We start from the raw sequence: 24,257 nt of genomic DNA on the forward strand, positions 1-24,257 counted from the left end.
GTGAAAATGAATGAATCAAAGGGGAGAGTGCTAAAATTGTCTTTGGCCCCGGGTAACAGGGTACCTCTGTATGCAATATTAATAAAAATTGAAATCCAGATGTCGGTCACATTTTTTTCTTTTCTCCAAATGCAGACTACATTTCCTGTGACTCCATCTCTTGCGACAAATCCCACCATGGCTTTCAGTCCTTATCTAAGTCATGTTACTCCTGGGATGGGCCTGGTTCCTGCAGAGCTTTTACCAAATGCGCCTGTGCTGATGTCTGGAAACCCACCTGTTACAGTGCCAGGAGCCGCTGCTGCTCAGAAATTGATGCGTACAGATAAACTGGAGGTATTTGTACATATATATATAACTTTAATGTTAAAGAATATATTGTCTTTTATGGAAAGCAAACTACTTTCAGAACTCAATAGTTTGAAATTCTCCTATGCAACAATTAAAAAAAAAATCATGGGGGCAGCTGGGTGGCGCAGTGGATAGAGCACCAGTCCTGAAGTCAGGAGGACTCCAGTTCAAATCTGGTCTCAGACACTTCACACTTCCTGGCTGTGTGACCCTGGGCAAGTCACATAACCCTGATTGCCTCAGGAAAAAAAAAAAAGAAACAAAGAAAAAAAATCATGGCAGTGGATCACTATTCATCACTTTCAGACTACTGGAGATGAGAGAATGTTTTAACTATTGGTTCCATGATAAAAATCCATTAGCAAAAAGGCTTCCCTTTCCCAGGATCTGGGATCCACTGCAATATAAGAGATCACACCTTGCCATAGATCTTTCCTGATATACATGGTGACTGATAGTGAATCTTTCTTCAAGAAATATGGGCCATCTCAAATGTGGGTGTTTCCTATCTCTTAGCACCAGCATTACCACAGAGTTGTACTGTGTCTGAAAGTGACCTTCTGATTCATATTAGAACTTGAGTGCTTGTCACCTCTTTAAACATGTGGCCAGACCTTTTTGAAAACAGAACCATTCAGCTAAGCCTTGGGGTAAATTAAGGGAAGCCTTTGGCCCAACGTTAAAGCCAATGCCTTGGAGATCCTCCCATAATCTCTTAGGAAGGTAAATTCAAATGAAATGTTCACCTGTACTTGGCCTGATTGAAGCCCCATTGCTATCCTTTTTGTCATATGTGTGTGTGCGTGTGCACACACACACACACACACACACACACACACACATACACACCCCTTAGCCATCACTTCAAAGCAAGAGACTGTTGATTTTTACCAAGATGGCCCTATTGGAGACCTCTAAAGAACACACTGTGGTCTCATAATGAGAGTTAATGGCACACCATGTCATAGAAGGCAGTCATGGTTCACAGGTCTGTTGTGAAAAACCAGTAGTGCATTGATGTGAGTAAAAAAAAAAAAAAAAAAAAAAAAAAACCAAAAAAAAACCTCATCAGAGCCCTTAAGAAAATAGCTACTGTATGCAAACATTACAAGCTTTTGGTCTTGACCGTAGATTAAATTCAGGCTTCAAGACAATGCACGTTCAACAAATAATGTTGGGGGGATTGGCACGTTTAATATTCTTTTTTTTTCCATGGGAACTGAAAGTCTATGTCTGTCCATACTACTTAAGTCATTTCTTTTCATGTCATTGCCTGCTTGCAACTCTGTATTAAAGTGTCACCCATCCCATTATTCTGAGTTGCCTTGACAAGAGGGCCTAAAAGATGTATGTATGTGTCAAAAATCTTCCTTGTGCTTTTTTCTTTAAGGTTTGCAGAGAATTTCAACGTGGAAACTGCACCCGGGGTGAGAATGATTGCCGATATGCCCACCCTGTCGATATTGCCATGATAGATGCAAATGAGAACACCGTTACCGTGTGCATGGATTACATCAAAGGCCGCTGCACCCGGGAGAAATGCAAGTACTTTCATCCCCCTGCACACCTGCAAGCCAAAATCAAGGCAGCTCAACACCAGGCTAACCAGACAGCTGCAGCTGCAATGGTAAGGCGGGGCCCATCGTCCCAGGATATTTGTTTTCTTTGCTTTTTCAAAAAGAAGGTAATAAGCACTTTCATTATCCCATAACATAGAATAATAGAAAGGATTGAACAGAATGGTCAGGAGTCCCATCCTGAAATCTGCTGTCTACACAATCGTTCCTTTCCTGATAGGTTTTGCTTTAATTCTGCTCTCTGCTGCCCTTTTTATGATTGCTGGTGAGAGGGGTTTGCCATAGATATCCCAGTCCCAAAGGTAGCATGATGTGGTCCGTGGCCTCGGTGCGGTGCGAGCCAGGCCTTTCCCACCAAGTGACAACAGCAATCATCAAAGCGATACTGTTATGGGTACTCCTGATCTACTTTTCTTAAAAACAGAAGCCCACTGAGGGAGAGCCTCAAACAAGAGCATCTTGTGCCCCTACAGGGGACTTTTCTCGCCTCTACTTGTGAGACCAATAGCACTAAACCAAAGGCCCCCAACTTTGAAGGGAGCATCCATCAGTCTCCCTTACCCATTTGGAGTCTCTAAGGGCCAGATTATATTATTAGGATGACACAAGAGAACGGAGTCAAAATTCTAGGGTAATGGGGATTTTTGTTTGTTTGTTTATTTAAGCAGTGGGCCCTTTCCCGCCAGGCACAAGTCAGGTGGCCTTCTCTTCGTGGAAAGATTGATGCCAGGTCCTTTTGGGGAGCTAGAAGATACTCATTGTATTCCTTGCGTCGTATAGCGGCCCTGGTACCCCAGCTTGGAAAAACTCGTTTAGCGGCCCTGGTACCTCAGCTTGGAACGGACTTGTTTTGTTTTGGGTTGATTTGGAAACTACTAAACTACTACTAAGTGCTAGTTGATCCTCAAATCAAACTAACGCATGTTTTATTCATGCGACTGGGTCCCCAACAACTAATCAACCCGATTTCTATGTCCATCAGCTAGTTATTCTAAAGCATTTATGGATTTTGTGTCCTGCCATTCCCCAGATTTGGGGAAGACTTTACATTATTCATTAACTTTTCAATATCTTTTAGCCCTGGATCTAAAGGGAGCAAAAGGAAGCCTGCTGTCCAGCAGGAATCCTCTCAGGCATGTCAGTATGAGTCTCTGAGAAAAAAAGAAAAAAGAAAAAAAAAAAAAAAAAAAAAAGCAAAAGAAAATAAAAAACCCATGAACCCAGAAAAAAAATGTTTCTAGCTCAGGAAAGCTGAAAAAAATTTCAGGAAGCAGTTTCCTTAAACCCCTCACTGTTTGTCCTACCTCTAAAGGCAGCTTCGACATCCTGAGCAAAAGAGGTGGCGAGTTGTTTTTATCTTTAAAAAAAAATTTAAAAGCATAAAAAAAACCCCAAAACATCAATCTTTGTGTCACTCTGCAAAGTGCGCTGAACTTCCTTATACTAACTTACAAATCAACTTTTGGAAAACTCATTGGTATCTGACCACTCTTCTTTTCACTTCTAAGCTGCTTGAGAGGGGCTAAATGACAAACAGTTAGCATGGGACATTTACCAGTGTGAATGCCCCATGCCCCGCATGCGGCATTTACCAGCGTGAATGCCCCATGCCCTGCATGCCCAGTCTTTGGGAAACTACGTTGTGTGATGCCTTCGTGATTTTCCCCCTCCCTCGTTCCCAAAGCTGCATGTCCCCAGCTTATCGCTGTGTTTTAATGCTTCCCAGCCTTCACTGTGGTCCTTGGCTGCTCCTTGCCTGTTAATTGGGACTCCATCAACTGTTCATCCTTACAGGGATCCCCGTGAGGTGGTCTTTGACCCAGGGCTCCCTTTTCTTGGCCTGCTTGTCACTGTCTGGAAAGACTTTTCCATTTGTCCTCTGCAAGGGGGCTCCCCGTATTCATGGAGAATGCTTTGGACCTCCAGAAAACGGCCTGCCATGAAGTTTGCATTTTACTGATTGTGTTAATACTGAGCTCAAAGTCACAAATTCACATGATTGGTTTCAGGACAGTTTCACCATCAGAGAGGTTTGGTGGTGTGTTGTATGCAAAATGGGTAAGCGTGTGTTTGGGGAGAGAGAGATTATTTTCCTTTTTTTTTTTTTTTTTTTTAATCAGTTTTCAAATAGCTATAGCCTTTGAAATACCTAATACTTAACCACAACAGCCCTGTGAATTGGATAATCCAAGTAACAATTTCCTCCCATTTTGTAGATGAAGAAACCAAAATTGCCAAGTCTTTTGGCTCTGAGGCCATTGCTCTTTCCGTGATCATAACACAGAGACCGAATAAATTCTTGACCTTGGTGTTCGCTGAAGATTTAATATGTTAGACCCTTGAGAGTCAAAAGTATTTCATTCTGGCACAAAATAGGTGCTTAATAAATGTTCGTGAACTGATTGCCTCTCCCAGATGGTTTTCTCAACATGATGTCATTCCTACGGCATTGGCCTTGGAAAGTTAGAAAGACCCAGACTCATTCTACCTCAGGTGCTTCATAAGCATGTGAACCTGAGCACCTCATTTCCCCTCAGTGAACCTCAGTGTTCTCATCTCTAAAACGGGGGATGATAGATTAGGACTTAGCTCCTAAGTTTGTTATGAGGATCACATAAGATAACAAATGTCAAGTGTTTGTAAATCTTAAGAAATGGGAGCAGATGCTAATGACTAGCAAATAAAAAGCATCTAATTAATGTGAGCATTAACATTAATAACTCACAAATAAGGAAAGAGTCACTGATTTCCTCAGCTTGGAAACTTCCACTACAAATGCAGTTACAAATCAGCAGCCTATGACTTAGAAAATAAGTCCCAGGGAATTGCCTTACTCTTTCTGCTAGCAGTATAATAATGGATTTTAAACGGTTTATACCAGTCTTAGCAGCAAAGACTTGAGAGATTTGAAAGAGGAGCAGGTGCAGAATAAAATGGCCTTGGCTGTTAAGATGCATAAATGGAAAAATAGCCAAAATTCCTTGGAACATCTCATCAGAACCATTAAGGAGCATTTGAAAATATGCATCTTTTGTTTTTATTAAGAATTTGTCGTCTTAAACATTGCTTTAACTAGTGAGGAGGTTAAATGACTTATCCAGGATCATCACATGGTAACTGAGTGTCAGAAATTGGAATACAGATCAAACACTGCTTCTAATATGAATAACAACAGCTCTTAGTTATACTTTAAAGTTTCCAAAGTACTTTCCTCATAATATCCTCTGGGAAGTAGAGAATATAAGTTATTGTTATTATTAATATTATTATTCCCCATTTCCCAAAATAATACATGATATGAGAAAGGCAGGATGGTCTAAGGGAAAAGGCTCTGGGCCCTATTGACAGTTGTGCTACCAACTCACCGGATAGCGTTGGCCACTAAGCCTCTGTCCGATGCCATATGAAAATCAGTAGGGCCTTCCCACTTCCTTCCCCTCTCTCACACCTTATCTGCCACCCCGGTATCTCGTGGGGTTAAATGGAGAGTGTACAGCAGACTAAATGCACTGTGAAGTTTGTCCTCCCAAGGATGTTGCAAAAACCTGAGCCTTTTCACAAGAAGCCCTCAATCTGTAGAGTTTTCCTAGGTATTTCCAAGTTTAAAAACTGAGCAAAGGAGTGTTAGAAGCCATGGATGCTTATTCACAGTATTCCAAGCAACAGGAAAAGCATGGGAAAATCAGATCAATAACACACTTGGCTAATACCAGATACCTTGAACTTGGCTCATAAAAATAGAGGGATTCTTTTCTCTGTCTTACCAATGAACTGAAATGACTAGGCCAGTGTCATACAGAGCCAAGCTTTATTGCTTTTGCATGGGAGAATGAGAAGCTTTTGAAATTAGGATTGTTTCCAGAGTGCAGAATGCCAAGTTTAAGCCTTTTCCCCTCACTTTTAACTGATAGGTAATTAGCAGGTTAAAAAAAACCAAAAACCCCAAAGCCCTCTGGGACATACTCTAGTGATGAGGGAGCATGGTCTATGGTGAATAGAGCTCTGGGCTTGATGTCAAAAAGAATTAACTAACTAGATGAGTGTCTAGGTAAGTCACCTGACTTCTCTAATCCTCAGTTTCCTCACCTATAAAGTGGAGTTACTACTAGAACCTACCTCACAATACAGTTGGGATTCTGGAATGAGTTAGTGTCTAAAAAGTGCTATAGAAATCTCAATTGTTATTATTATGCATGGTAATTGAAAAGAAAAAGGAGAATTGTCTCTTTGCTTATATATTAGGATAAAGATAGGGGAAGGGAACCTGTGATCCTTTAAGGATCTCCCAGGTGAAGAAACTCATACCAACTTGTACTAGTACAGGCCAGCAACTTCTTGCCTTGGAAAATTGAGAGGTTGAGGCAGCTAGATGGCATTATAGTGGATAGATTAGTGGTTCTGAAGTCAAGAGTATCTGAATTCAAATTCAGCCACAGACATACTTACTAGCTGGGAGACATTAGGCAAGTCACTTAACCCCAAATGCCTCACAAAAATAAAGAAAAAAAAAAAAAAAAAACAAAAGAAAAGAAAAGAAAATTAAGAAGTTAAAGCACTCATACATGTCAACAGAATTTGACCCCAGGTCTTTCTGGGGTTTGAGTCTAGCTGTCTCCCACACTCTCCTCTCTTTTCCTGACCTATTAGTACAGAAGTACATTGCAGATATAGAAACAGAAAGAGAAGTCCCTGTTCTTTCTACCAATCCTCTGTTCCCTTCTAACCATGGAAATTGCAATGTCAAACTGAAAGTCTGCTATCTTTCATTACTTATGTATGCTTAATCTCCCTTGACACACACACCCTGCATGTTGACTTTGAACTAAACACCTCAACCAAAGCAAGGATCTCTGGTTTTGGTCCCATCTATACCTTGGGCTATCCTCTTAACAACCATTTGCCCTACTCCTTGAGATGTTGGTTCCAAAATGCCCATTGCCTTTGGTTGGATTCCATCCCAATGGAGTACCTCCTTTTCTCTTTGCCCCATGGGTCAAATTGAAAAGCTACCTTTGAGTCTCCAAGTATTTTGGCTTTCTGAGACCAGCTCTGTTTCCCTGACAATCTCCCTTCCTCAATAAATCTGTTCCCTCCCTCTTGTTTTTTGTTTTGTTTTTTGTTTTTTGCCTTGCTTATTGCTTCCCTGACCTTTTGGCTAAGATTAAGTGGTGTCAAGTGTAGTCAATACCATTGTCTTGCAAGTATGTTTGCAGGTGGTTCACGGGCCAGATTTTGCATTGCCGGTGCATGCTTTGTTCTGTGATGTGGTTGTTTTACCCTCTTCTCTGACCCTTCTTGATGTCTTTCCATTTTTTTCCTTTGTCCAGGCCCTGCCACCTGGTGCCCTCCAACCTTTACCAAAGAGGCCAGCACTTGAAAAGAATAACGGTGCCACCACAGTCTTCAACCCAAGTGTTTTCCACTACCAACAGGCTCTAGCTAACATGCAGCTGCAGCAACCAACATTCATCCCGACAGGTAAGGTTGTTTTTTCCCTAACTGAGCCAATTTTAGTATGCCAGCAAGTTGTAAATAGTAAGAGATTGTTAGATTGCTACTATTGTTTTTAAAGGCTTTTGGCTAAAGAATGCATACAGATGTCATTGATAGAACTTTGAGCAAAAGTAGTATGGGGGTCTATGATTTGTCCTTGCTCTAATATTCAAGAGATATCCTATTCATTTTGCAGAGTTCTTGATAAGTAGCGATTTATGTAAAACTGGAAAAGTATCAAAACTTTTCTCTAATTGTTTTGCTTCATATTTCTCTTCATACAGTTCATTTGGTTAAATCGCAAATTAATTCTTGGACTCTTGGGTAGGATTGTTCATAAATGTATGAATGTCTGCACAATTATAAAGCACTTTAGGGGTAGTGTGACATAGTTCCCTGGAATCAGTCCCAAAGAGGAAGGAAGTCCTGCAAGCTTCATATTGACTTAGAAACCCACAAATCAACATTATCTATGTTCTGTTGTATTTGTACTTATTTTGTTAAACGTTTCCCATTTTAATCGGGCTCAGGCTACATTCCGAAGCTTTGCAGGCTTCTTTTGAGTTTGACACACTGCGTACAGTAGATCAGGGGTTGGGCTTGGAGTCAGGAATACTTGGAATGACATCCCCCCTCTGCCACTTACTAGATAGGTGATATTGTTTAAGTCACTGGCCCAATGCTATGCAACTACTAAGTGGGGTAGTTGTCATACATCTGGGTCTTTGGATTCCAAGTCCAATGAACCACAAATAACAAGCCAAGCTTACAACAATATTATTTATATCCTCAATGATCCATGTTTGTTTTGTTCTGTTATTTCTTTTTCATTATTATATTAAGAGCCCAAAGCAAGCTTCTCAGACATGGCCATCCAACTCCGTTTTATAAACCTCTAAGGATAAGAAGCATTTCTAGAATCAAAATGGGCTAGCAGGACAAATTGAATCTTACTTAGGTTAAAATTGCTACAGATCTCAGCCCTCAAACTTCTCCATCTTGGAAGAGATAGATTGGATAAAGTTACTATTTTATGGAGTCCTGGAATGTCAGAGCCATTTGGGCATGAGACTTCTGCAAGATGGAAGTCACCAGCCAGAAAGGAAATGCCCCTTCCTCCCTTTTGAAATTTAACTATAAAATCTGCCTTGCCTATCTCAACTTCTGTCTAGTTGTAGAATCATCCTCTTAGAGCTGAGAAGTGAGGCACTGGAGCTGGTAAGAACTTAAAGCTGGAGCTCAAAGCAAAAATATTCAAAAACTATCCCCTTCCCCTTTAGTAAGAGCATAGGTGGATCCTCTCCCCATCAGGAGCTCTGAGCCAAATGTTAGTAACCTGTTTCTATCCTAAAAAGAATGAAGAAAAGTTTTTTGAAGATGAAGAAACAAACATTATCATCTTACCTCTAAAACCCATTTCACATTTTGAAAACGATCTATACATTTTACAAAAATGGAAGCATCTCTTCCTCCTTTAAATGGACTAGGAAATGTCCACTAGAAAAAGCAAAAACAAAACCAAAAAAATCTCCCACCCAAGAATCCAAGAATTATTTTGTCTGTGCATGTGTGTATAAGTATGTACATGCGTGCACGTGCATGCAAGAGAGCTTGCTCTCAAAGCAAAGTATTTAAAGTTGTCAATATCGCTGAATACTTTATTTTGCATGTGCTTGAATTGAATGCCGCAAAGACAATAGCTGCTTGTTTTTTTTTAGTTAAAGTCAATTCTAACACGAGAGCTCACTAATGAAATATCCCTTTTTGTTCATCTTTTCACGCTTCACTGCATGGTGTAAAGGGTCAGTACTGTGCATGGCACCCACTGCAAATGTTGGTAGGTTTTTCTTTCTACCCCAATTATAAAGTTTTCCTGATCTGAATAGAAATTGCTTGTTTTAGTGTTGCCTGGGAGAGCTGGGTGGCTGAGTGGTGTGGCTGGGTCTCCTCTGTCTATTCAAGGCCTGAAGTGGTTCTTGTACCCTTCCATTTCTGTGCAATTTGATGGAATGAAAATCAAACCCTAAATGATTGATAGCATGCCACTTTTGCCCAAAGATTCAACACCCAAGAAATAGCCGGGGGGAGAGGAGTACGCTTGCATGCCGACATTTAGCTTGTTGTACGGATCACAGTAAGTCGTATTATTGTCACCACTGTATCGATGATTTGAAAATGTGAAGTAATAATAATAATAATCTGCAAATGAAATAGCCGAGACTGGGCAGCTAAACTGAACTCCCCAACAGATGTGACCACGTGATTTCAACATTCTATATTCAGGAGTGAAAATGACAGGGAAGGCAGCAATGCTGTAGAATGCTGTATTCTGTGTAGCTCCCTCTTCCCAACACCACCCACCCCATCCCCACTGGATCTGGCTCTTTCTTAAGAATCCCTGTTACTCTGATATTATGCTGAATCTGTATGCCATATACAGCAGTTGAACTCATCAGTGAGTTTGGGAGCCTTTATTTAGCCTAAAAAATAGAGAAGACCCCCCCCCCCGCCTCAGAATAGAACCACAGCCCAAAAGAGCAGCTACCCTGGGCCCAATGGCCACTGTGTGGGCCTTTTTCTCCCCCCCCCACCTTGCTCTTTCCTCCTTGTCCCAACACACTCTTAGCCCTAAAGGGCATTCTCAGAAGCTGAGCTGTGAACCTTCTATCCATCATGGAAAGCAGGAGTAGAGGACAGGTTTGTGGATGGGCTGCTTAGCCCAGTTGTTTGGGGAAAGTAGTTTCCCTGTTTATTGGCTTTCAACAGCTTACCTGACAGCCCATGAAAAGGATACTATATCAAGTCACAGCACAAAGCCACAAAGGGAGCCATAGACAAACAAACCCGGAGTAACAGTAGGGTTTGAGTCCCCTGGCTAAAGTATTTGGGGGGTGGACGGGTGGGAGGGAATTTGCTTTTCTTCTCAGCATTGCTAATTCCTATTGCTACTAGGTAAAGTGTTCTGTGAACTTGATTAGAAGCCCAGACCTCTGAGTATTTGGAAAGTATGTTTGTACCTTTTCCATTTTTTGGTTGTTTGTTGTTCCATCTAGAAAGTTCTCCCACACTTTATACCTTAAGGGCTCTGCATTGGAATGCAATCTGCATGTTTCAGTGGGGCTGCTGCCTACCTACCTAACTGCTGCATTCTCCAAATGAAGTCCCCAAATGGGGCCCCGAATAGAAGAGAGAACTCCAGAATTTCCAGGAATGACCATTAGACACACGTATTTGGCTTCTGGGAAATAGCCCAGTTTGATCACCCTCACTCCTGCCCTATTCACTTCCATGGTTGAATCACATATCTTGCTGAGTTTCTTAGCTGGAACTCAGATAAATCATTAGATACATATTCTTGCCAGTCACAGGTAACCCCCGGGTCATTTCCCCAAATGAGTTAAACCCTGGGGAAAAAAAAAGGAAGACTTTTGTATAGCCAGGATAGACAACACATTGAAAGAGATGTTGTTGCAGCTGGTAGCCATATTAGCCGGTGGGGTCGTAGCAGTAATATGTACCATGAGGACAGTGTTTTTGTCAGATACTTGCTATGAAAGTCCACTGTGTATATGAATCATAATTTGGGCCAAATTTTCCAAGGAGGCTATATTGGGCACACCTGTAAAAACATACACACAAATCCCTGCCCTCTGTCCACCAACCCCATACCCACCAACCCAACCGCTGTCTTGCGTCTGCAACCTAGGTAAGTACCTATACACCTAACTGGACCTCTGCACATGCAGAGCAAGATGTAATCCCCATTCCTGCCCACTTTTGCACACAGCCTGTGGGACTCCTTCCCTACTTGCTAAGCAACAGCCAAGCTCAGAACTCCTGGAAGTCTGTGACTTGATCAACCCCTGGCCAACTCAACTGTTGGATAGCCAGTGATGGCGAATCCTCATTTTTACAAGTGAAGCCCCTGTACCCACTTTTGAAAATTTGGCTCTTCCAGTGTATTACATCTTTGTTTTGCTTATAAATGTACTAAGTGTTGAGAATGTTTTAGTTTTCCTTAATGATAATTGTAATGGGCTTTTCCCCTTTTTTCTCTTTTTAATTTTTTTTTCCCCCTTCAATGCTGTCTTGCTTTGCACTGTGAATTGCATGGCGTGCCCTGGTGTATCCTTCATGACGATGTCACATGGCTTGTTGCTGTGATACCTGCCACGCCCCCAATCCACCACATGTTGTCATGGTTACATAAATGCTCCACCTTCCTGTATGTCGCTTCCATGGTTCCCTCCTGAAAGTGCCCATGATGCACGGTGCTACGCCCACCACTGTGTCCGCAGCAACAACACCTGCCACCAGCGTCCCCTTCGCTGCAACAGCTACAGCCAATCAGGTTTGGCCCTTTCAATAGATTTCTTTAACGTGTTCAGAGCTAGATGCCTACGGTATATTGGTTGGGCCGAGTGTATTCCTTGGGGATTGGTCAGAGGGTCCCATTTTTCATGGGTTTCTAGAGATGGCATTCAGTGTGCATCCAGAGTACCCTGCGTGCTTTTTGCTGCTGTTGGGGAGATGAATCTGCGCACATCGTGAGGTGGCGACTCTTTCTGAAGTGCTGCTCACGACATTGGACCGTGAGGGTTGCCACATCAATCCTGAAATGTATAGCTCAGAGCTTTCAGGAACACACAGAACAGTTTCCTGTTATGTCCTCTACCATAGCTTCTCCTCTTTAGGCCAGGGCATTTTGAGTTAGCGTGTTGGAAGTTTCACCAAGTGGCATCCCACCATGACCTTTCGGAGCCCTCAGAAAGATGATTTTGTCATGAGGAGTCTTCAGTCCTCCAAAGCGGATATCAGAAATGTTTTAGTTGTCCACAAGGGTGTCATTTGTTTTGAATAGTCCCAGAAATAATTATCCCCTGCCAATTGCAAGCCTTGGATGGCTGTGGCCCAAGAGAGGAACATGTAGTGGGTATGGCTGCTTGCGGCTCACTACCGTGGCCGCCGTGACTCCAGCCTGAGAGTTAGCTGGCATGGCTGTTGGGACTGCATCTTAAGTAGAATGTCAGAGCATTCATTGGGGACAAAACCATGTTCTACTCAGGGCTTTGTCTCGATGAACCAATATAGGACATGTTCGATTTTGCCCCAAATTGTGCTTTGAGTGGTTCTGATTTATTTGTTGACCACGCCCAAGCAGTGAAGAGAGTAACCAGAATGATCCCAAGGAACGATTTTAATCTGCATTCTTTTTCACCACTCTAGATATCCCAGTTATCAGTAGATGAACTGAGTAGCAGCATGTTTGTTTCACAGATGTAAACGTAACGAATAGAAACAGTAAGTTTCTTTACGTATTCCTATAATCGATAACAATTTTAGAAGTGACATATGGTATCTAGGTAATTGCATTTGCTAAATTCTTTGCTAACCCTTCATGAATAGATATTTGTTTACAACTTTCAGCATGCTTTCAGTAATCTCAAATTTCCCAGCTGAAATGGTGGAGAGAAAATATGCAATTAATTTGTTGAGTAACGCCAGCCAGGGACTGCATGTTTCCCAATGAGCTGGCAAGTCCGGAAATGTATTTTGAATGAAAGAGATTTTTAGTTCTTCTCATCTCCAGCAGGCCCATTTTGATTGGGGAAAAGCTAACAAGTTTTTGTGGTTTTTTTTTTTTTTTTTTGACTTGAACTTGAATCCTGAAAAATCATTTTTTATTGCTGCATTGTGTGCAGTGGAACAAAGTCAGTTTTGTGACCAGATTCTGAATGACCAAGATGATTAGCTTGGAAGTTGCAAATAATGTTTCTCCTACTACACTGTAGAAGCTGCTGCTTTCAGAGGCTGTTTGCTTTGTATTGCTTTCAATGTGACTCCATCTGAAATACTTCCCAGTCCTGCTAGCTGTGAATGATTCAGTTTTATCATTAATCATCTTCTTCTCAAGCCACATTTCTCCTTCACCCTCAATACCATCCTGTCACGAAAAGAGCGCTAAATTTGGAGTCAGAGGACTTGGATTCAAATTGAGGCTCTGTCACCAATTATCCATGTGACCTTAGGAAAAGCATCACTGCTCTGACCTTTGGTCTCCTCTTCTTTAAAAATCAGGGCTGTGGACAAGAGGCCTTCTAATTCTAAAATCCTGTGATCTCATGGCCCTTCTTGCAAGTCCAGAATGCAGAGAAAATCCTAGAATGAGAGTTATCTGTCTCTGGCTAGCAAAGGTTTCCCAAATGTCCTGAGATCAGAGATCAAGAACTAGAAGGAATTTCATTGGGCAGATGAGAAACCAATGCCAACTGCTAATCAAGAACACTTATTAATCACCTGTTCTGTGCTAAGCCCTAGGGCTATAATTTTAAAAAAGGCCACAATAGCCCCTGGCTTCAAAGAGCTCCCATTCAAATGGGGAGGCTCAATACACAAACTACAGTTTCACCTTTGCCAAAAAGAACAGTTGAGCCAAATTGACTTGCCTAGGGTCACCCAGCCAGTGAGAATCCCAAGCTGAGTGGGATCCAGGTCTTCTTGACTCCAGCTCTCTCTCCACTATGCCATGCTGCCTTAGCTTATAGGTGTTCAGATGGATTGCATGCTTCAGACATAGAACCATAGAAAATAGTAAAGCTGGAAGGCACCTTAGAGATCATCCAGTCCAACTCCATCACTTGTAAGATGAGTCCTGAGAGGGTAAGGACCTCTCAGGAGGTCACACAGTAAGTTAGTGGCAGAGCTGGGCCCAGAGCCAGCTCTCATCCCTCCCCAACCAATTCCCTTTCCATTCCCTCCCAGTACCTCTTCTTGAATTTTTAATGAAATATGCACTGGAATAACTAGTTCGTTATCATGGTTCCATGGAGCAATCTCAAGATGCTTCAACAGAATGTTATTCGTTTCCAGTAGATACCGAGAAATGAGAATTTCTTCAAAAGGAAAAAAAAATCATTTCGATTCCATAATTTGCCAAAGTTTTACACTTACAGCCCAACACTGATGTGTCTCACTTTTCTGAGTCCGGAACCGCAAGATAAATTTGAATGTTTCTAAAAATCTAGAGATACAGTATAGACCAAACATCTGGATGCTAGAGGTTAGGGACTAGTCCACATCGTGCGGACACAGCCTTTTAATAAGTTCCATCCTACTAACTTTGCTATAGATTCCAAAGATTCACAGAACTGGAAGGAGATGTTCAAATTAACGGGAGAGTTAAGTTCTTTTTCTTCCCGGGCCCTGTCCTTGGTGCTGAGGATCCAGAGTTGAAAACCCACACACCCCTTGCCTTCAAGAAGTTTGAAATCTGAGAGCTTTGGAGGTCACCTAGTTCAAACTTCTTATTATACAAAGGAGAAAAGTAAGGGAGGACCTTGCATAGGACTACCTGGCTCAAAACTCCCAAATAATTAGTTGCAGAGGCAAGGCTAGGACACCTGCCTCCTGACTTCCTGCTAGGTTAACACTTTGATCTCTTTTTTTTTTCTTTTTTTTTTCTTTTTTTTTTCTTCCAGTGAAAATTATGAACAGCAAAATCCTGGAGTATCAGAACCTCTCCTTGGGACGCTGCACATGGTCTTTCTGTACATTTTCCCATATCTCCTCTTTTACCATCTCTACAGTAAGCCTGTTGCAGCATACATGCTAACCAAAAAAAAAAAAAAAAATTTGAAATGAAAGAAAAAACATCATTAAACAAATTTGAAGTCCCCCTCCCAAAAAGTAAAATACCAGATTTATGGGAATATTAAAAAAAATTTTTAAAAAAAGCGCGCTCTATAGAAAAAAATTAACAATCTGTGCTCTTGTATAAGATATAAACATAGACAAACTAGATTCAACTTTTGTAACATGTTTCTTTAACACACGTAATCTTTTTTTTTTTTTTCCAAGTACCATCATGATCAGTGCAAATGCACATTGGACTGTTGTATATTATCAATGGATAAATGTTTGTCTTTTTGAAGTGTTATCTTGAGGTTTTGTTTACATCATAGTCTAATTGAGTTGTTGTAAGGTATATCAAATATACGCAATATCATTTCCCATTTAATGTTATGTCTTAAAATTTCCGCATAATGTAGTTCTTTGGTGTGGTTCATTTTTTACACTAAAAATGTTATGATGGGAAACAGGAATGATGGGCTTGAAAACCACGACGTGAGAATGTTGCTGTAACTTTCATCTATGGGTTGATTCTGTAGGCTTACAGGACAGCCTTTTGGAAAGGTTTCTCTTTTGAGGACATCCTGATTGTGCATGCAGTCCCTTATCAGTTGCACATGCAGACGTGGCATGTTTAGCATATGCTTGTTTCCCCTCTAAGTGAAGCTATGCCCCGTGAACAGGCAGGAACCCCTCAGATGGCTCCTCAAAAGTTCAAACAAAAATCAAATTAGACGTCCCCTCCAAGACCATTTTCTCAGCATCATAAATGAAAGTCATACAAAGGGACCATTACCATTTCTTGATGGATCTAGGATCCCAGCACCACCACCCCCATGGGAATCTCCAAATCTGAGCCATTTCAACATCTTCAGCCAAGAAATTGGTCCTTGGAGGTTTAAAGGTATAATAATTAGTGAAACTTAGGAGCAACCTAGAGGGAAGAACACGTTCACAAATTGGTGGGGAAATATATCCAGCCCCAGAAGCCTTTTTCTAAGGCAGAGTCTGGGGGAAAAAAACAGCAGAGGAGAGAATAAGAGCTAGTTCTCCTTAAATGGACACAGTTCAGAGTTAATAGTTGTAAAGGACCCACAGTCAGAGAGGATAGCCACGCGGGAGGGGAGGGAAATGATATTAGAGAAGCTGATTTAGGGAACCTTTTATGTGGAGCCCAAGAGAAGAATCACAGGCCATTTCTGTGAGCTTCTGCCCTGTGAAGTTTCTGTCTCAATTCATTTCACCAGTGTAGCTGAGATGTCGTGAACACCTGTAATTTCCAGTGACCATATTTTGAACTTCTGGGTCTCTCAGACCCTCACCAAGCCTTTTTTGTTTGTTTGTTGTTTATGTGTTTGTTTGTTTGGTGGAAACTTGGAATCTGTAGACTTTTAGACATTTTGCTGCCCCTTTTGATCTGACCCATAAAGCTGGGATGAATTCACTTGTCCAATGCTCATAAGAATTTGCAACCAAGGAAAAGGTTTACTTGATTATAGAAATGGAATCAATTGGAAACATTTGACATTTTCCCATCAATTTGCAGATAATGATTTTCTAATCATTTGTCATTTTGTCCTCTCATCAGGGAGGATAAAAACAGGCATCATTTCTGGCATATACAATTGGGGCAATATATATCTATCTAACTATCTATCTATATCTATCTATTTTGTGACTTGCTGACCTATAGGTAACAGCAAGAGACTAAAAAAGGGAGAGCTGAGGGGTGGGGGGAATATTTGAATCCTACAAATGTGAGAGATGGAAGGGGCTTTCAGAAAACATCTAGCCGAGTGCCCTTCCTCCCTCCCTTTTACTGATGAAAAAACTGAGGCTTCAAGAGGGGACAATGACTTGCCCCAGTTAGTAATAGAGCTGGGCCTAGATCCTGGCTTTCTTTCATGCCTCAGAGAAACAACACTTTTCCGGAGATGTGATCCCCCTCAAATGCTCCCAAAAGGGAACATTTCTATTGCCAGTGGGTGAGGATCTCAAAGCGCAGGATTAGACCTGTATAGAGCAAAAGCCTTATAGGTCCTAATCACTAGCCCAAGAAGTAGGCTGAAAAGCAGACTGCCAGTTCGTTTCTCATTTGATTTTTTCCACTGGGGTCGGCTGGCCTAACATCCCGGAACAGTATTGCCTGGGATTAGTGATCTAACAGGCATCTTTTAGCCACTGAATTTCTGTTTCCCGTGGTCTTAACATTGTTAGTGGAAAAAAAGTGATGTGTATTTCCTGTAAGTGATTCTTTGTGTATCAAAATGGGTTTTGCACAACCTGCGTGCCAGTGCCTCAATCAAAAGCAAACCTGATCACATTCAGCCAGAAAAGGATGTACTGCAAATGACCATGGCTTTCTTCGCTAAAGGAGGTTGGAATTCTGTCTGTGCTCAATGGAGTTTTGTCTATCTTGTCCCTTTGAAGTTAGGCCTCCAATTTTCTTTAAGTTCAACAGCTGGCATTGATGTGCATAGAATGTAAACTTTAGACTGCAGCTGTTTTCATGTTACATTTAAAGCATTGAAGAAAAGAGCTAGAAAAGGACTTTAGCAAAGATGTTCAGTAAGGGATGTCCAGGGTAAGGTAAATCTTAGTGCCTGCCATGACAAGTTCCTTCCCTCCCCTCCCCTAATTGCTAGCAAATCCCATGCTAATTTGTGAGCGAGTACAAGGGAAGAAGGCTTGAAGTATTCACCAAATTCCAAACAAACCTTGGCAAAAAGCAAAATATAACAAAACCTGCCACTGAAACTCGCTTGTGCAATGATTTTTTTTTTTTACTGGAATTTTCTTTGTTCGAAAAGAAAAGCAAAACAAGTCGTCTGACTCTAAATTTCCTAAGCAAACGCAAAGCCTATTACAAAGTCACCAAGCTAATCAGTGACTCTAAGCAAGTATAAGATTTAGATTTCATCCTTTATTTGACAAGAGTTGTATGTAAAATTTAAAGCACTATAATTTTCGAGACATTTTATAAGCTTTCCATTTTTCACGCACCTATATTTTTATTTATCCAAAGTTAGTTTTGGTCCACTTTTCTCAGCCTTATGCAAAAATATGCAAGAACAGTGAAACTTAGGTAAAACAGGTCATGCAGAGAGAAAAAGAAAGCCGAGACCGAGTGTTTGCAAGGTTGTTAGTAATTCCAGTTCAGAAAACTGCTATACAACCAGAACAGAGACATAATAAGAAGAGGGATTGAAGGAAAATGGATGCTGAAAACAGTGATAATTCTTTTGTTCAATACGGTATTTCCTTTTGCAATTGGCACATGATTCCATAATCAACAGTGACACTTAATTTCCCATTTCTTGACAAGGTTTTCAACACTGTCACTGATGATTGTGTAGTAAATCATCCTGTTCCCCTACTCCATCCCTTTCAGTACATGCTCAAGCACTTGGATCTCACCATAAGTGTCATCTTGCTCTGTACAGGCGGTGGCTTCCCAATGGCCACAGCCTGGGTTTATCAGCTTACCGCTTGATGGGGGGCTGGGGGAGAGCCAGGCTTTTTCCCGAAGTGCCCTTCCCCCTCCTGCCATCAGCAGAAGCAGAATAGAATAAATCTTTATGATTTGAAACCATTTTCAGCTCCACAGTCAATTAACATAATGCTCTTTTAATTGGGCACTGTTCATTTTATCCAATAAAGAGACAGGGTCCCACGTACCCCTGGGAGCACAGCCTTGGCTGGGCTCTTCCCCACCATGAGCTCAGTTGGGACCATTTAGATCAGGTCAGAGCAGTCACAGAGTCCGGATTCATTCCTCCAAAGTGTAGACTTTGATACATCATGAGTTAGAGTCCTCATTTTCTCCCTTTATCTCTTGTATATTTCCCATGCATTGAAACCAGATTTTGGAAGAAAAAAAAGCTAAAATTGATGAGGAAAATCTCAACGCCCATTCTCTTTGAATGAGCTGATATCTGACAGTGACCTGATTTTACCTAAGGCCTGTTGAAGGCCTTAGAATATACTGTATGTTAAAGACTATAATATCTTTCTAAGAAATATAGTCAATAACCTAATCCAAATGTAAATATAGGTACAAAATGTTGTTTCTAGGCATCAGCTTCTTAGTTCATAGTGCATAATCATGCGATTAATTTTATTTTATTTCCTGCTAGCTTTTTATGTATTCCTTGTTTTTACTTCTTGAGCTCTTTAGCCAATGATTGAATTTAATCTTGAAAGAGAATTAGAGCAAGGTTCACATATTACTCCACAAGCTCAACTCATCTAGTTCTGTTCTAACCCGTGAACCCCTTTGGTTTATATAGTTCATAAAGAGTCTGTCCAGTTTACAGGTTCAGAACCAAATTAGCTTTGTACACAGCTCCCGCAATGATGGATTCATTCTTAACTCTTCTCTTAAGTTCTTGATGACAAAACTACAACATGACTACCTTCGCAAACATTATTTGTAAGGCTTTTTCACATGTAAATTTCAAATGAAGTAAAACAGTATGAGTTTGTCCAAGGTGCCCTTCCATACTGTCCGAGAAAGATAAGATTGAATATTTGAAAAATCCCAAAGTCCCATGGGAAAGCTGAATGGGTGACTCCACTGTCACCTTTTCAGTCCAGAAGTTTACAACATATGGCTTTAGAGTCAGGTTTTATAGCTTGTAGAGATTGTTGTGTAGAAAGGGTTATTCCACAGTATTTTCACTCTCCAGACCGAACCCACCCCGCTGCCTTTTATTTACACCACCGCCTCGGCCCATCACTGGCCTCTGCTTCGTTTCATGTCTGTCTCCTCTCCGCTGTGTGTCAAGTCACAACAGTCTGGTTTCATTTCTGTAGCTCTGCCTGCCAACGTTCTGTTGTCTGAGATTCTGTACTTACTTTTGTGAGGACATTAGACGCAAAAATCAGGGCTTAATGGATTAAGCATATGGATATTTTAATGTTAATTTATATTTGCAAAGCTGTACATACAAAAAAAATATTGTGGAATGACCCCTTAACAGTGTTGAAGCTACCAATATGCTGCAGTTAAACTGATTCAGTGTGCGAATGAATGTGTGAGACACACCTTTTTTGCACTTATGTACATAGTCCACGAAAGAAATCCTTGGAGCTTATTTTGAATATAAAAAGTCTGTAATAACACAGAAAAAGTTTGTAAAAGAGATAGCTATTACTAAGGCTTTGAAAAGAAGGACATTTTTGCTACAATCCTTAATCAGATAGCATGCCATTTTTGCTTTGCTCCTTAACTGTATATTCTCATTTGCCGTAGCGTACCACACAGCAGATTATTCACAGGTCAACTTCAACTTGCAGCACCGAAGATGGAGAACAGTTCTTAGTCCGTTAGCAAAATCATTAGCAAACATTTTAATTGCATTCACATGTCAATCCTACTTTGAATCGTGGACTATGTAGATACTGATAGGTTTCTGAGTCATGCTTTTTTTTTCCCCCCTGTCCCTTGGATTGCCGCCATTAACTGTGGAGAATGCTATATGTTAGGAGACACACGGTCCTCATTACAATCAGTTCTAATCATCAGTCTTCTGTCATAGATGGTACATGTCCTCAATTCATAGTTTAATTAAAGCATTTCCTCAGCACCCACTCCATGCTAAGCACTGTACTCAATGCTAGAGATAAAGTGAAACCATCCCAGCCCTCAAGGAACTTAAATTCCACTCGGGCAGAGGAAAACTTGTACACCAAGAAATCAATACAAATTAGATTGAAAATAAATAGAAAGTGATGGGGGGTGTCTGGAAAAGCTTTTATGTAGGAAGCCTTGTACATTGCCCAACTGAAAATTAAATTATATCGACAACCCCCTCATCCCCAACTTTAGTCTCTGGCCACTTGAGACAAAATCCAGAGATACAGATGGGAGAATTGAAGGACTCTTCACGAGGATATTTTGGCTAAGGGAATGATTTTGTGTTGGCCCTACTGTTCTAGCCACAACTTCCCTTCAGCTCTTAGGGGCCCTGCTTCCACGATCCCTACTTGCCAGGGATCAGCTCTGAGCAGGTTTCGTTATACCACCTTGGCCATGTTAAGTTAGACCTGACCTGACAGATGAGGAATGGCCATGGTCCTGGATGGCAGATTAGCTGTGCTGAGATGTTAAAAAGACTCAACTGGATTCCCCAAAGCCTGTCCTGGCTCCCATACAAACTACAGAAAGCCCATCTCCCTAGTAAGCTGAGCTGAGAATGGGACATAGGGATGGGAGGTTCATGATCAGTGCCTCCACTGATGGCTTTAGTTTTCCTCCCTCTTCAAGGCACACAGCTCCTGCCCTGGGCTAGGGGAGGTCATTTGTAGATGGAAATCTAAAGATGGTATGTCTTACAGTTGCTTTGACAGTGTTAGTGTGCATCCCTACTAGTAGTAGATATCCTACATGGTAGTATAGATCACCACAGAGCCTGTAAAGAAAGCCACAGCCTATAAACAGCATATCCCAGGAATGATTATCAAAACCAAACAAAAAACCAGCTGCGATTGGCTAGAAATGTGGCATTTGATGTCATTATTATTATTTTGTCCTACTATATCTCTCCACCATAATCATTTGAAGCAGCCACATGACAAATCAAGGAAGTTAGGGCCCAGACATTTAAAATTAACTTGTTAAGACATTTTGAGTTAACTCAAACTTCATCTGCTTCCTGGATTATCATTATTTTTCAAACACTTAATCTCCAGAAATGTTTTTTTCCAAAATGGTAATAAAGAATGCTTTTATCATTTCAACTAGAAGGAAGAGCTCATACTAGCAGGACTGAACTAGTTATTAAAAAAAAAAAAAAAGGCATTGGCCATAGTTATTTAAAAAAAAAAAAAGGCATTGACCATAGATAGAACAACTTTGGAGCTATTAACAGTGGCTGTAATTCTAGATGGATAGTAAAATAGATGATTAACATGACCAGCTTGATGATAGAGGCCCCAGTCTCTAGTTAAGTCGATAAGAGGTTTAGACCAATGCCTCTGTCAATTCTTCCAGCCCCCACATTTAACCTTACCTGCCAAGATTTTGAGCCTTTTCTTCACTCACACTGCCCATACCTTTTGATCAGAGCTCATAGTATGGGGGGATAGTAGACATTTTTCAATAGATTACATGAATGATTCGTTTTTGTGACTAGATGTATAGCTTCAATGTGGTTCAGATCCTTTAAGTCATAAAGAGTAGTTGTTTTGTGACATTTGTTCACTTTGAGCCACTCTGACTCACAATCCAATCCAAGCTAACTCCATCTGGTTCAATCCATTCAATCTCTGTTCTCCCAAACAATCACGCTATCTCCAGTTAAATCCAGTCCAAGCTAATTTCAATTCAATCCAAGTCATGCTAATTCCAATCTAATCCATTTCATGCTAAATCTAATTAATCCAATCTAGGCTCACTCCTCCAGTCCAATAAACATCAGCTCACTTCACCTGATTGGATTTAAAAATACCATTTTCCCATGATTCCACATGACTCTGTCTCCCTACACCAAAAGAAAGATACCCTTCAGTCTTGAGAATGATAAATAACTCTATCTCCACTGACTGCTTCTGATTTTTTTCCCCTAAAGTACTGTCCTCCATCCTCACCTTACCTTAAAATTTTTGGATTTTACTCATTGGTTTCATTTCAACCTCTGGGGAAATCTTCTCAAATTGGCCTGGGTGTTAGGCTGCTAGAGGATATTCTAACTCTTGTTGGTTCACAGAGATGAAGACTCTTTTTTTTTTTTTTCTCCAATTCTAGAATTCAATCAAAATGTATCTTCTCTCTGTCTCCGCTCTCTGGTTAGAGTCCATGCAGTGCCCTCATCATGGTTTCATAGTGGGTTAATGTGTGCTAAAGAGCACAGGACTCTTGGTTTATACGTTTATTCCTTCTCTGATATTGACAATTTTAGAAATCTCTATTTGTACTTGTAAATGAATCATAATTCTAAAATCATTTTTTTCATTCAAGAAACACTACTAAAAATATTTCCTTGTGATCTATTATGTAATTTACTTATTTCATCAGAAATGCAGATTTCTATGCCTCTGTAACCAGGTAGAAAGTAACATGCCAAATTTAAAAAAGAAAGAAAGAAAGAAAGCCAACTGTTTTTCTCTCTCAGAATATACAACAGAAGGAATTGCCTGACAGAATTACAAGGTCCCAGTTCTTTATTACTGTACACAGATGTTTGATAGTGTTAGAAGCCAAATGATTTTATTACCATGACTCTTGTGTCATGGTAATAATGATGAGGGGATGATAAGACCATCATTCTACTGGATTGTGGGATTTCTCTGGTTCAGATTTGATTCTCTTTTGTGGTGGTTGTGGTTTGGGGGGGGAGGGTTGGGGGTTTGCTTGTAATTGTGTTTGGGTTTTTTCTTCTTTCTCTTTGGTTGTGGTTGAATGTTTGCTTGTTCTCAAAATCATAAAACACGAACCACCTGTTTGCTGTCACCTGATAATGATTGCCGCTTCTCAAATCGACGTTGTCACCTAATTGTGCCGAAGCAGTTGCTGAAATCACAAGAAGACAATGTGTGCTCCAAAACTGACTGGCTTTAAATGCTAACTGAAGAGCTTGTTATCTATAGTAGCTATACTGTGTAAAGTACGCGCTTATTTGCCATAGACACTTCTGATTAAGCATAAGGTAAAAGGAACATTAGTCAGGAAAAAAAAAACACAACTAAGAATTGATTAGTTTTAGATAAAGATGGTGTTAGCCCTTTGGAACTGTAATGGATCACAGCAGTGGTCAGCAAATGAATGAGGTGTTAACTGTTCCAATAATGTTCCCTCAACTGCTATCAACAAAATGGATGCTTGGACTTCTTGATTTCTTTTCTGCAAAATTATATCGCTATAGTGCTTGTCTGTGCATATGTGCATAACAAAACCCATTTTAATATGTAACTTCTATATCGTGGTTTATTTTTTGACCTTTTAATAAAGTGTACAAAATTCCATGTTTGGTTTGGCTGTGATTTTATTTTGGTTTTCAACAATCCCCTAACTTGACACATCAAGGGCTACTTCCTCCAAAAACCTTTCCCCATTGCCTTTCATTAATCCTAATCTTTACAAATGAGAATGCAAAAGTCGACTCAGTGAAATTTGCTCCACGCCATACCTTACACAACACAGAGACAAATATATTTTCATTTAGCTGGACCTCCAGTAAATAAATTCGGTCGAGCAGGTATCCTTTT

General features: G+C 40.7%; 1 protein-coding gene across 7 annotated transcripts in view; it reads left to right on the forward strand.

Moving 5' to 3' along the window:
• MBNL3 (muscleblind like splicing regulator 3) overlaps nucleotides 1-24,014 on the forward strand; it is a 217,883-nt gene extending 193,869 nt beyond the window's left edge. For 6 of the 7 annotated variants that reach the window (XM_074277763.1, XM_074277759.1, XM_074277762.1 and 3 more), the window contains 7 exons: nucleotides 136-336; nucleotides 1,742-1,978; nucleotides 7,256-7,406; nucleotides 9,223-9,258; nucleotides 11,678-11,772; nucleotides 12,648-12,722; nucleotides 14,900-24,014. In XM_074277763.1, the coding sequence (XP_074133864.1) occupies nucleotides 136-336; nucleotides 1,742-1,978; nucleotides 7,256-7,406; nucleotides 9,223-9,258; nucleotides 11,678-11,772; nucleotides 12,648-12,704 (777 nt within the window). In that variant the 3' untranslated portion in view covers nucleotides 12,705-12,722; nucleotides 14,900-24,014. The remainder of the gene's footprint in view (nucleotides 1-135; nucleotides 337-1,741; nucleotides 1,979-7,255; nucleotides 7,407-9,222; nucleotides 9,259-11,677; nucleotides 11,773-12,647; nucleotides 12,723-14,899) is intronic. The other variant, XM_074277765.1, reaches the window with a different exon arrangement.
• The last annotated feature ends 243 nt before the right edge of the window (nucleotides 24,015-24,257 follow it).

The sequence above is a fragment of the Sminthopsis crassicaudata genome, chromosome X, assembly GCF_048593235.1.
Source record: "Sminthopsis crassicaudata isolate SCR6 chromosome X, ASM4859323v1, whole genome shotgun sequence".
NCBI lineage: Eukaryota > Metazoa > Chordata > Mammalia > Dasyuromorphia > Dasyuridae > Sminthopsis > Sminthopsis crassicaudata.